At 28.1% G+C, this 13,461-nt stretch overlaps 1 protein-coding gene across 1 annotated transcript in view; it reads right to left on the bottom strand.

Moving 5' to 3' along the window:
* LOC107454427 (N-alpha-acetyltransferase 15/16) overlaps positions 1-13,461 on the bottom strand; it is a 68,721-nt gene that overhangs the window by 8,102 nt on the left and 47,158 nt on the right. The window contains exons 17-18 of the mRNA XM_043040001.2: positions 2,630-2,823; positions 902-1,109 (exon numbers count right to left, since the gene is read on the bottom strand). Coding sequence (XP_042895935.1) covers positions 902-1,109; positions 2,630-2,823 — 402 coding nt within the window. The remainder of the gene's footprint in view (positions 1-901; positions 1,110-2,629; positions 2,824-13,461) is intronic.

Raw genomic sequence — 13,461 nt, 5'->3', positions numbered from 1 at the left:
ATTAATTTCCTGAATCAATCACATACAATTATATTCATACAAGAAAGCAACATATAATTATCCACTTTCTCGATGAAGTTGTATTTTATTTTACTCTAAAAAACGACATGAGGGAATGACAAATGTAAAAATTTTTTACCTGGTTTGATTCATTCAAATTATTCCACAGCAAAGCTTCCTTAAGTTGAAGATGGAAAAATACTGCAATTTTGTTCTATGATGCCAATTGTTAACTGCTGAAGTTTTTATTAAAATATTTTTATTCTAAGAAGATTGCAAGTGATAAGAACATTGTTGTGAGGGAATGATGCGAAACACTAGGGACAAAGTTCAAAATAGTGCTGTGTTAATATTTTTATCAGAAATTAAATTTAAAATTGATTTTCTGAATTCTATATTTCAATAGTCTGAAATAAAAAAACACGAATTTGTAAATTTTTTTATTTTTATTTCAGAAACAATTTTTTCTTTTTTTAAATTAACAGTGGGGACAAGTGAGGGAATGACATATTGGTATATTTTAATTACCTAAAATAAATAAAAAATAAAAATTGATAATTTTATTTTTATTCTTTTGTTAGCCTGCATTCTGAAGAACACTTTCGCTGAAATTTTTTTTTTCGTAAGTTGTAAAACAGACATAAAATGTACTGGGGACATGAAAATGACTGTTTTTGTGAGAATGACCCATATAATATTAACTTCCATATTAGGTGGGTTAAGGTTGCTCCCACAGTAAGAAGATAAGATAGAACAGAGAAGAGAAGGAAAGAACATCCATAGCTTGTATGAGATTCAAACCCGGTACCTTTCTGACATGAGGTCAGCTTCCTGACCACCATACAGTCTGGTCAGTTGTGACAATTGTCATTAATAACAATTAAAAAATGTAGATACATACCTTTGTTATAGAAACGAACTAGATTTGAGTGTAATTTCGGATGAGTGGGATCAATCAGCCAAGCTCTTTTGATTGATTGCAGCATTAGTAATAATTTTTCTTTTCTTATATATATTTCAAAGGCTAACAGATGAGTTTCTATTCGTTCTGAGACTAATAATTGAAGGGGTTTAAGGAAACGGATAGCTTGTCCTAAGGGATCTTCACCCTAAAAATAATAATAAACAATAAAATTCAAAGAAAACCTTCAGACTTTTAATAATGAATTAGCCAATATTAATGAAATATGTATATAACACAGTGATTGAATATTGCTTCTGAATTTTAGATGTTAGAAAGATAGAATTTTTATCTGTAAAAACTCAAGAGTAAAATTATTGTATACCTGGGGTAATCGTGACTAAGTGAAAAATCCTATCATTTTTAAGTGCAAAAACTTGATATCGATCTACATACCATACACGTTTCATATTTAACATAATTTCTTAAGCTAAGATTTATAATTAAAATTACCTACCAATGAAGTATCTTCCATCTTTATAGTAACTATTATAAGACAAAACTCAACTCTTAAGAATAGTAATATTGGATTTTAATACCACATTAATTTGAATTGCGATATTAGATTAAAAAAATCGTGTGAATATAGATTGAAACATTGAATTTTAAATGCGCTAAAATACGAATCACGACGTTGGATTTTAAATTTGCATGAATGTAAACCGAAACATGAAATTTTTAAATCAGGTAAATCGCTGTTTGATATTAAAATTGCTCGAATATGAATCGCGATATTAGAGGATACCAGAGCTGTTCCAAATATCCAAAACAGCGAAAATTCTTCAAACCAAAGGAATTAAAATCTCCACTGATTGAGAGAAGAATCATATATATGCTAACGTCTGGTTAATGGGATTTAGTGGACGTTTCAAAATTAAAATTTTAGACTGTAATACTCGTTGAAAATTTTGTTGGATTATAAGTTTCTGATTCGCAGAAGTCCGCCAACCAATGGTTTTGAAATGCATGGAATTTCACAAAAGAATTGCATGTTCTGTTTTTAGACCAGGAACGATAAGAAAAACCAGGAATTCCAGTATACATTCGGAATACAATCACCCCTGGTATCCGTTTCTTTGTTATGCATACTTTTAATGTAAATTTCATAAAATTATGCAAACTGTGACTATGGAAAAACATACAGTAGCAATCGTTAATGTGCCATACCATGCATTTATCATGTTAAAATGATGCTCTATGGAATTTTTCAATGAACTAGAATTGTTATTAGTTAATTTTTCTTCCACAAATTTTAAAGGGTACACATTCACGGGTTCAGTTAAGCAAAATAAAAATATAAAATAAAGAAAGAAAAATTAAACATTTAATAACTTTGGATTTAATAATCAATTTTCGCACACTTAATTGCAAGTTTTGAGCCTATAATGGCCTTCCTTACATAAACAGGCTTGTCTCAAGAATTTAAATTATTATTAAAAATGCATCAAATTTTTCAAAAATTATAAATAATTGTACATTATTTTTTAATGCTACTTGACCAGAGAATTATCTTTTAAATCCCAAACAAAAGAATTCTAAGGTACATTTTCAAGACCAAAATTAACAGACAATTATAAATTTTTAGGATGAAACAAAGTAAAATTTACTTTTAATAATGAAAAGTCAAGATACCAGGTAAGAATAAGTCAATATAATTTCTGAAATTACTTTTGCTAATTTCTCTGGTACAAGTTCTTCTTCTTTAACTCCATCAGCTTCACCATCTTGTTGCTGCCTTGATTTTATATGCTGCTCTCTTCGTTCTTGAGCTGCTGTCTGTTTTTCTTTCTCGAGCTCTGCACGCTTGCGAGCTTTACGTTGCTTGTTGCGAAACTTTTTCAACTCTGCAGGAGCCATATTAGCTGGGGAAAAAAATACATATTTAACAAAACTCGAATTTATTTAGATATAGATACTATAAACAAGTTAAATTATGGATCATTTTTTGTTTATTTTATAGAAACATTGCAACAACCACTTTTGTTCATTGAATGATTAGAGAGCAACCTTTAGTACTAACTAACTCAGTGGCGCGACCGCCCATTAAGAGGGCCAAGGCCGACTGTGCCCATCTCAGTTTCTTGACCTTGGGCTCTGGGGTGCAGGAGCATATGTTCCGGTCAGGTGGTCAGCCGAACGCGGAATCCCCAGTGCTAGTTCCCAAGCATGCTTGGTACTCATTTTATCGACCCACTGAAGGGATGAAAGGCTGAGTCGGCCTTGCCCGGCCCAAGGACCTGTGGCACGACAGCGCGAAGCGCTACCGCTCAGCCACCGGGCGTCACCTTTAGTACAGCTAATATAAATTTTACAGCCAACACCTTTATGAAAGTTTTCACAAGATCTAGAAAAAATTTATTAAACTTTTTTTAGATATTGTGTTAATTTATTACTGCTATTATACTAAGTGTATTCAATATAAAGTGTATAATGTGAGAAACATAATATGATTGTGCATGATCCTAAACAAACTGTTTCGGAAATCTAGATGAATTGTTATTCCATGAAACTGCTCTAAACAGAATTGATATGACAAGAATTCCTGATAAAGATATTGAGTATAAGTGTAACTAGTTACAGAACCTCTTACAGTTAGTACTTTTTACCTAACCGATATAGGTAATGAGTGCAGCAAATTGATACTTGATTCAGTTACTCATGCAAGTTCAGAAACATAATTAAGTCGTGCTGCCATCTAGATGTTAAATATAAGATTAAATTATTTTTTATTCTTAGGCTTTACAACTAAACTTCTTATTTTGGAAAGTAGTATTTGATACTCATTCATTTTATGATGTAATAATTTGATGTTACATTGATACAAACATACCGACTAATGTGTAAATTACAAATGAATGTGGTTTTCTAATGGTTTGATTGAGTAATCACCTTTGATGATATGACATACAGTATACCAATTTTAAAAGGAGCAACAAAAAAAAATTCTAACCATGGTTTTATTTAATGTTCAGATTTTCCCATCCAAAAGATGCAATCTTAATGATTTGCGAGATTGATTTTGAGGGATATTAAATTAATTTGTGCAGGTGATATTTTAAATTACAAAATCATATTTGACTTAATAAATGTACTCTTTCTTTTTTTCTCTACAAAGATTTTTTTTTAACTTAAAATTATGAGAAGATGTATAAAATGTAGGAAACATAGTTAAAAAAAAAAATAATAATAATTATCAGGAGAACAATCTTTGAATAAACTAATTTTAAAATTGAGTACAAAAATTGCTTGATTTTCCTTAAATGGTTCTAAAGATATAGCAAAAGATGAAAAGTGAAATTAACAATACAAAACTCAAACTTTTGAATCCCTTTATTAGGACCATATTTTAAAAAACAGAATAAAACATAAAAAACAGAATAAAACGAAGTCTATAAAGCGAGTAGCGAATTCAAATCAACTTACATGAACGGGAAATTTTTTAGGAATGATATATTCTAAAATATTTTCGTCACAAGATTGCATGATTACAAAATATGAAAACAGAGGCGTAAATTCAGGTAAAAGCGCAAATAGAGGGGTTTTGTTTTATAGTGCGTTCTTACTGCAGTACTGAAGTGCATTTGATTTGTTAGTTACCAAGGATGGGCCGAAAATGGATGTGTGCACAAGGTAATATTATACAGGATAATTTAAAAAAGTTGACAATTAATAATTTTAGAAAATTAACTTTAATTTAAGAAAAAAAATAAAATAAAATAGAAAGAAACATGAATTTCTTGTTTTGAACATAATTTTAGCCATGGATTTGCACATTGTAAAAATAAATTAACTAAGAAGTATTTTAGTAAATTTGTTTGCAATAACATACAATTAACTCAATTATTTTATATAGAATTTAATTACTATAGTTGGGTATCCATTTTTTTAAAATCAAATTTTGAAAAAATTTGTCTATTTGTTTTTTGGATAAATAAACATTACTACATATTCTTTTAATTCTATTCATTTGATTAAAAATGGTATTTAAAAAGATGTTATTAGAAACATTAGAATTCCAAGTAATTAGTTTATTTATATTAAAATCATTTCTTTTATCATATGAATCAATAAAGCAGATATTTTCTTTATCATCATGATCACGAAGCAACATTAATTCCTCGAGGTAAATATTATTTAATAAAATATGAAAATTAAAGATAATACATCTAAATCTCAATACATCTAAAAACAAACTAATAATAAGAGTAAAATTTTTTTCATAATAATACAAAAACAGTGTTTTCNGAGAATATAAAAAAATATGCGAGATTCTCGCGTTCTCGCGCTGTAGTGAAAACACTGAAAATAAGTTAGCGATAAATAATTAGATCCTTGTGGTATTCCATCAATTTGGAGAAAAATATCTTTTCCATTGTAAAGATAATTATGAAAAAGACAAAAATTTTAATAAGAATTTCAAATATTCAAAGTCGCAATTAAGGATATTTTTAAAATCTTAGTAATAATTCAAAAGGACATCTTTTAGTTTAGAAAGGGAAATGCTATTGGAAATATCCTGGAAATCATAAGTCGCAGTTAAGTTAAACAGAATTAATTTTATTATGTTTAATAAACTCTAAAATCGGTTGATTATTAGTGATAATCCAAGAAAAACCTTCTTTAACAATATTGTTAATTTTATTCAAGTAGTTAGAGAAAATGGTGCCCGGTTCAGTTAGGTAAGTATTACACCCACAAGTGATTGTTCTAAATTTTATAGAAATTTTATGAAATTTAGGACGGATAATTAAGTAAGGAAACTGTATATTGCTAATTTTAATTTTTAACCTCTTATAAAAAGCTAAAATTTTCTTAATGACATTATTATTTAAATTACTAGGTTTAAAACTTTTACTTAACTCAATATTTAAAAAAGTTCAACATAGAAGTTTTTACAAAAGATTGCATAATTATTGTGAGCTTTGTCTATGAGGGAAGTTACAAAATTTTTTGTAGCTTAATTGATTGAACGAACAATTTTAGAAAAATGTGTTGAATTGTTACTTTATCCTTATTATTGAAAACTAAGTTTTTAAAGAAATAATAAACATCCCATTTCTATTCAATTAGCATACCTAAAGGTAAAGAGAATCTATTTGATATCTTTAAACAAAAACTTATTGAGATCATTAAGAAAGTATTTTAGAATTTTATCAAGTATTTAACAAAGAGTATTTATTCAAGTATTTATTTAAGTAAGAAAGTATTTAGAATTTTTTTTATATATATGGTAAATGGGTCTAAATTTTGTGCCTTTTATCACTTAATTCCTAAGTTCTCTATAATATTTAAATTACCAGCAATAATATATTTATGATGTTCATCAACAATATCAAAATATTTCTCTTCTTCACAGTGACATTCATTATCGGATACACTAATCCTCCCTAAATTGTTTTGGATTGGTTCGAGACTGGATTTGCACAAAGCTAATTATACTATACTGGATGATTCAAAGTTTATAATTATTAAGTGGCCAAATTATAATTAAAAAAATTTTAATTTTAAGGATTTTTAGAGAAATTATTAACATTTATTGAATATATATATATTTATTTTAAACGGATTTGGATTGGTGATCAAAATATTTGGGAAACTTCAATCTGGTAAGTATGATCTCAATCGTTTCAGCAGAATTATCGAAATTCTGGGCTCTTCAATAATTTCATTTTCTGGAAAATATAATGTTGAATAACTGAGATATAATGAAATATGAAAAAAGTAACATAATCTCTAAGGGGCTCAAAACTTTTGACCGCTCTCACGCTAACCTATCGATCGGGGTGATCGATAGGTTAATTATAGCTTTGATAGTCAAAAATCTAAATCTGTCCAAAAAACTATCTTTAATAATTGATAATTGGTGCTAATTAATTAGCATATTTGAGGTCGCTCTTTTGATCCATTACGATCGGCACTTAGTTTGTTAAAATCTGATCATAAAAACAAAAATTATACAGTGTGATAGCTTTGAAAGCATATGATAAAGTGATCAAATAATTGACATATAATAATTTCGAATAGCCTTTTTTGAGTGTTCATTTTCTTTCTGAATCAGATGGCAAAGCGAATCCCTATGGGGTAATTTGTTGATCAAAAGAAAAAGTTTTAATTAGATTCTACAGTAAATAAAGTGTAAATGATACAAAGCGACACCTACTGACACTTCGAAATCGAAGACGACGATGTTATTTATTCATTTAACATTTTTAAAAAAAATCTATTTAAGAAAATAAACAAAGAAAAAAAATGGCTTGGTAAACAAATCGCTGAAGCGTTGCATCAAAAGAATTCAGATAAAAATAATCAACTTCCTTCTCTGTTCTTTTGTTGAAGATCGCATTGATTTCCATGACCAATGGAAAATCACATTTAAAGAGCATTATATTCCTTTACAATTAATTACAAGCAAGCAATATTTTTTTTAAAAAAAAAGTTTACAGAACACAAATTTAAAGTGGAGTAAGTCTTTTTCATTTTTTAATAAACGTTTTTCCTAAACGCGATTTGACATTAGAACTTGAGCGACTAAGGGGACTATCGGTGCAAATCTCGATTGTGTAAACAGATACTACCTGGAATTGATGTTGTTCTAACATAACAAAATAAATCGAGACGGGATGCCGCGAAACTACCATTAAAAACGAAAGTATTATTTTTAGAGAAAACTAAAATCAATTAAGCATAGGTTTGAGAAAATATAAAAACCGATTTAATTTCCTCATATTTTATCGTCTTAAAATAAAAGAGAAACTTCGCAATTTCTGAATAATATAAATATACGATATGACAATATTTAGCTTTACACAACTATAATAAATTATTAACTTAATGAACTATTTTGATTATATCGGAAGTATTTACAAAAACGGTTTGCAAATTATATCAACTTTCAAATATTTCTTAATAGAAAATTAGAGGTAAGACAGACTTCAACATCAAAATAAATAGCTTAAGGCTTGTTCTTTAATATTAGAGATAAATCCCAATTTATTCAAGAAAAAATAAAATAAAAATGGACATTTAGAAGCAATCCTCTAAAAACCAATTATATATAATCGTTCGCTTAAAAACAAACCAACAATTTTTACAAGAAAAAGAATTTTATTTAGCGAAGAAGTTCAAAACTACAAATAAAGCGAAAATGAGGTTGCATTACAGCTTAAAATCCAAGATAGTTAATAACCCAAAATATTAAAATTTATTCATCAAATCTAATTTTAAATGAGCCACTTGAAAACAATTAAGAAAATTTGCCATATCTAGAATTGCTAGCGTAAAGGGGTAATAACTTTCTTGATCGAAATTCGTACCATCAACAATGTGATGTCATGATTTCGGAAGAAAATGAAGAAAGGAAAAAAATAAAAACTAACATTTATAACTTAGAGATATAGCCAATCAATTAAAAACATTTAAGTGTCAACAAAAAGAAAAAATTCCGTAATAGCTCAGGGTGATCCTTACTTCCTCCCACCCCAATCTTTAAGTATTTTTTCTTCTTGCAGACTTTGTTGTCATATGAAATTAATGTCTTACATATTTTAATAACTAATGCGTAATTATAAGTTATCCGTACTTAGACTAAGTTTCGCCTATTTCCAGCCGCTATACTGATAATAACATCCCGAGAAAACTAATGAGTTAAGCAGAAAATGTTTTCGCCGTCATTCTATAATAATATACAAAATATCATGAAAAATCATAACAGTATTAATGGGCAGGAACCGATCAAGACAAATTCAGGCCCAAGGCCCACCAAAATTTCCCGGCCCCTTACAAGATATTTTGAAATTAAATTACTGAAAAGTGGTCCTAACAATGAAAAAGAATCTATTGAACTGCATGATTCAAGAGACACATTCTAAGAAATTTTGAAAGCAGACAATTGAAGATTATTTTTCTAAGATAAAGTTTACGTATCTATAAATTAAACCAAAATATGAAACAACAAAACAATGTTATATCAAAATAAGAATAATTTGGTGGCCACAAACAATTGAAATCAGTGATTTTTGCTTAAAGTCACTGATTTTTGTTTAATACTGTTTGTTGTAAAAGTTTTTTATTTAATACTTAAACCAACACAAAGCTAGCCCACCTTTCATTAGATTTTTCACTACTTTTTGAGGCCCCTCAGAAATTGTGGGCCCTAGGACCATGCCTACTAGGCGATAATCAGGCCCTGTTAATGGGTAATAATAATAATAATAAAAAAATTTAAAAAAAAGAAGAAATCACGATTTAAGGAGAGGCTTTTTATTTTCTTTATTTAGTACATTTCCATAAGAAGCATATATATTTATTTTAGGCGATGCTTAATATCGAGAAAAATCACGTGAAAATTATTATTATGCATAAAAGCAACTTCCCCATTAAAAAAAAATCGATATACCGAACAATTAAGATTTCTGCAATGCAATAATTAATCATAACGCATCGTTAATATTTACGTCGTTTCTCAATCGCAAAATTCACTTAATTTAACTTGTTGAGAGCGGAAAAATGTGATAAAAACATTCTGCGCTTTCCCTCGGATAAGAAATCGAATTGTTTTTAACCTTTTACCTTAACTAAGGCCGCGAAAAGGGAATCCTTGGCCTCTTTTGAATCCGAGAAGTATGGGAAAGTCAATTAGCGACGAGTATCATCTGCATTGTAATTCTTTACTTTTCAAAACTAATGCAAACTTGTTCCTTTTTTTTTTTCCTTAAAAAAAAAAAAAAAAGAGAGAGAAGAAAATAAAGATTCTTCAGAACACCTGGTTTTGTGTTTAATTGGCTGGTGAGGTGTTCTTATTGATTACGTAAGCACTAACAAGCTTCAGCTTTTAATTGAATTTTTTGCGCTTACAGACAATTGCTCAATAAGGAGATTAGTTTTGTTTTTCTTTCTAATGAAATCCTTCAATATAATAGGTATTACTGATATTTTAGTATTGCTTTATATTCTTTTAATATTATAAGGAGAAAAAAATATAATCATTAAACATTTGAGAAAGAACGCATTTGAAATAAGTTTACTGAAAGCAATAAAGTCAAGATTCAGGTATGTCATACAGCTGATATCTTAAAGGATCAGAGAATTAATTCGCCATTTGACACGAATATACAAATCAATGATCCTAAAAGGTTAATCTTCTGGGTTAATACCGCTTCATATAAAAGATGTACAACATAGAGGGTCGAAATAAATAATTTTCCTTAGTTTCGGAACGATTCAGAGCGGAAAAGTTGTCTATTGATACAATATTAAAAACGACACATAAAATTTTGATCAAAATTTAATTTTAGATATTTCAAACTATAAAACAACATAAAAAGCGCGTTAAAAATTTTGCCATTTAGAGAGAGAGAGAGAGAGAGAAAGAGAGAGGAAAAAAAAAAAGAAAAAAAAGCGCGTTATACTTCAAGTTTTCATTACGTTGAGCACCGGAAGATATTACCTCCAATTTTAAAATTTTACCAGTCGTTTTTATTCTTATTACAATGGACAACTCTTCTGCACTAAAGCGTTCCCAAACTTTAAAAAAAAAGGAAGGAAAAAAAAAATCACTCTGATGCAAGGTAAGCCGAAATCTTAGCAGTAGCTTAAATCTTTTAGCGGTTGGGTGAAGTTATAAAATACCATCATTAAGAAGAATGCAAAACCTTATAATTCTCAATCGATATAACCTTATAATTGTCACTTTAATGAGCCGAAAGTTTGTAGAAATTAGACAAAAAAAAAAAAAAAAAAAAAAAAAAAAAAAAAAAAAAAAAAAAAAAAAAAAAAAAAAAAAAAAAAAAAAAAAAAAAAAAAAAAAAAAAAGCTTTATATTAAAAAAGAAAAATTGTTGGTTAACTTACATAGCTCTTATAAGTATTATTTTTCAACAATGTTAAGCACAAAATTTTAGAAATACAATGTCAATGGTAATGAATTTTGGATATTAAATTATTGTATCGAGATATCATTAAAATAAAATAAGGGGACGTCCATAAATGACGCCATGCTTTACTTCTCCCTTACCCCTCATTTCACATGTCACTACATAAAAATAAAAGTAAGAACATACCAGCAGTTCAGAAACAAAAACATGTAACAGATCATGTTTCAAATTTTTTAATTTTTAATCTTTCACTAATGGTGACATTTGTGAGTGTAACAACAACAATGGTTAGGTGTGATACCTATTTTGAAGAAAAACATTGAAAAAATAAAAACTAATTGTGTAAATATATTTAATCTGTTCATTTTAAATGTTTAGTTTTTTTCCAAATTGTGCGGTATCACACTTCTTGATACTCTCTCTCTTCTCTGTCCCCCCCCCCAAGTCACAATAGTAGGAGCCCTTCCTTCCCTTCCAAGCGAGACATTTATAATCACCCATGGCTCATTTAAATAAATATAGATTTATTTAAAAACGAGCTTATAATATCCAAACATAAAGGCCGTTGATGCAAAAAACAATATTAGCTTATAATTTTAAGATTTTATATATAGATTCTAATTAAGAAATGATATTCTTTAAGTGCCACCGCAAGGCTGATTAATGAAATTGGTAATTTTCTTTTAATTTCTGGATTTAAAACGTTTCTAATCAAAATTTTGTCTTTTTTTTGGCTCATGGAGGCAGCAGAAAGTATTAATTCAGGGTAATAAAATTTTACACACTTCCTAAATATGACAACTTTCCATGATACCGCTAAAAATACTTAAGACACAACCTAGCAAAAAATATTTTTCGGAATGGGGCAGCAGGTAACACTCAACTTTCGAGAACAGCAATGGATTTAGTTTTTATATCAATAGATAAAAGCAAAATTATTTGTTTTAAAAATTACAATAATTTCCTTAAAAATTAAAACGATTAAGTACAGCAGACCTACGCATATTTACGAAATAAGTATATCTTAAATAAAATCAATTGGTATAAATAAATTAATAAAATTGGTATAAATCTGAGAGAAAAACATTGCCTGCTACTTGAAAGAGCTTCTAAAGTTTCAGGTGAACTATAATTTCAGGTATTTACACCTGAATTTAAATTAGCGCAAAATTTGAAGCTCGATTTTAGTAAATTTTTTACACAAATAATAAATTTTTTTGTAAATAACACGAAACTTCGAAACTAACTATATGTTAACACAATTTATAGCAAAAATATAATTTTACAGAATAAACCAACAGCAAAGAAGCATGACAAGATGAGAAGATAAAATCAATCATAAAGTAACCCATTATTTTTGGATTGAAAAATGAAAATAAAAGAGATTTCATCACGACCTTTCCTTCAACCCTTTCATTAAAGCGAGCGAATAAAATCGTGATTTCATACTTTCGATTTTCCAATGCGAAGAGTTGTTAAATAAGAAAAATAAAACAAGTTGAATCCCGCTGCATGGTTGCATCAAACGAAGCAAATCAAGTGATCGTCAAGCGGAACTATATATATAGGCAGGTGATTTTAAAGAACAATTTTCTTTGCATAACAGCAACATTAATGTCTAGATTAAGACATAATTTGATATGACATCATAATAAATAAAACTGTCATCCCTGACCAAAAGTAGATTTACCACTTAAATGAAATTATGTCAGCAAGTCATTTGCAATGACATAATACAAAGCGTCTCTTAATTTTGTGCAATAACATTATACGCATCATGAAAACCATTATTAACTTTTTAAACGCAACATGAAAACCATTATTATCTTTTTAAAAACAGCTTATGAATAAAATAAATTAAGTAACAATAACTCAATGCGTTCATTTTGAAAATAATGCTCGACTTAGAGAACTTTTAAAAATGGTAAGCAAAATGAAATATTTGAACTTCGGCAAGATTGGTTCCAGCTTATTTCGAATTAAATTAACCCATATCAGTAATCAGAATTTCTTAACGTTGTTGTTCAGAGTATCGAAAAAATAACGTATTACATTGGACTATTTTACTAATATATTTTGATATTTTTTAATTATTAAAAACAGTCAATTAAATACTAAAAAAAAAAATCTGTTAGATTCTCGGCATTATATTTGTAGTTAAAAAAAAAATAGTAGTTTGAAAAAATTTTTCCATTTATATTCAAAAATTTATCAATACAATTGATTTTGTAAATCAAAGAAATTTCAAAGATTAATTAATTGTTTCTCTTGGATATAAATAACTGTAAATAAGTGAAAAGTTATCGTTGGGATGTGAGACATGTATTGGAAAATTTTACCTTTAACGAAAAAAGAGACAGCGGTGTCCGATGCTGTGTTTCATAACCCAAAATAAATAAAACGCTAAATAAAAATATAATAATTTTCACCTAAATTAATAAAATAAAAAAAGGAAAAACAAGTTTAATGAAAATTCTGCTTCAAAATGTTAAAGTAAGGAGAGCGATTAATCAAAAGTTCAAAAATTTACTTCACAGAATTCAAAGGCACTTAATTGACAACTAAATTACTAAAAATCGTTTGTCAAAATTTCTATTAAGTTCCTAAAAATAATTTATCAAATTTCTGA

Source organism: Parasteatoda tepidariorum, chromosome 5 (assembly GCF_043381705.1).
Source record: "Parasteatoda tepidariorum isolate YZ-2023 chromosome 5, CAS_Ptep_4.0, whole genome shotgun sequence".
Taxonomy (NCBI): domain Eukaryota; kingdom Metazoa; phylum Arthropoda; class Arachnida; order Araneae; family Theridiidae; genus Parasteatoda; species Parasteatoda tepidariorum.
This window is presented reverse-complemented; position numbering and strand designations above follow the sequence as displayed.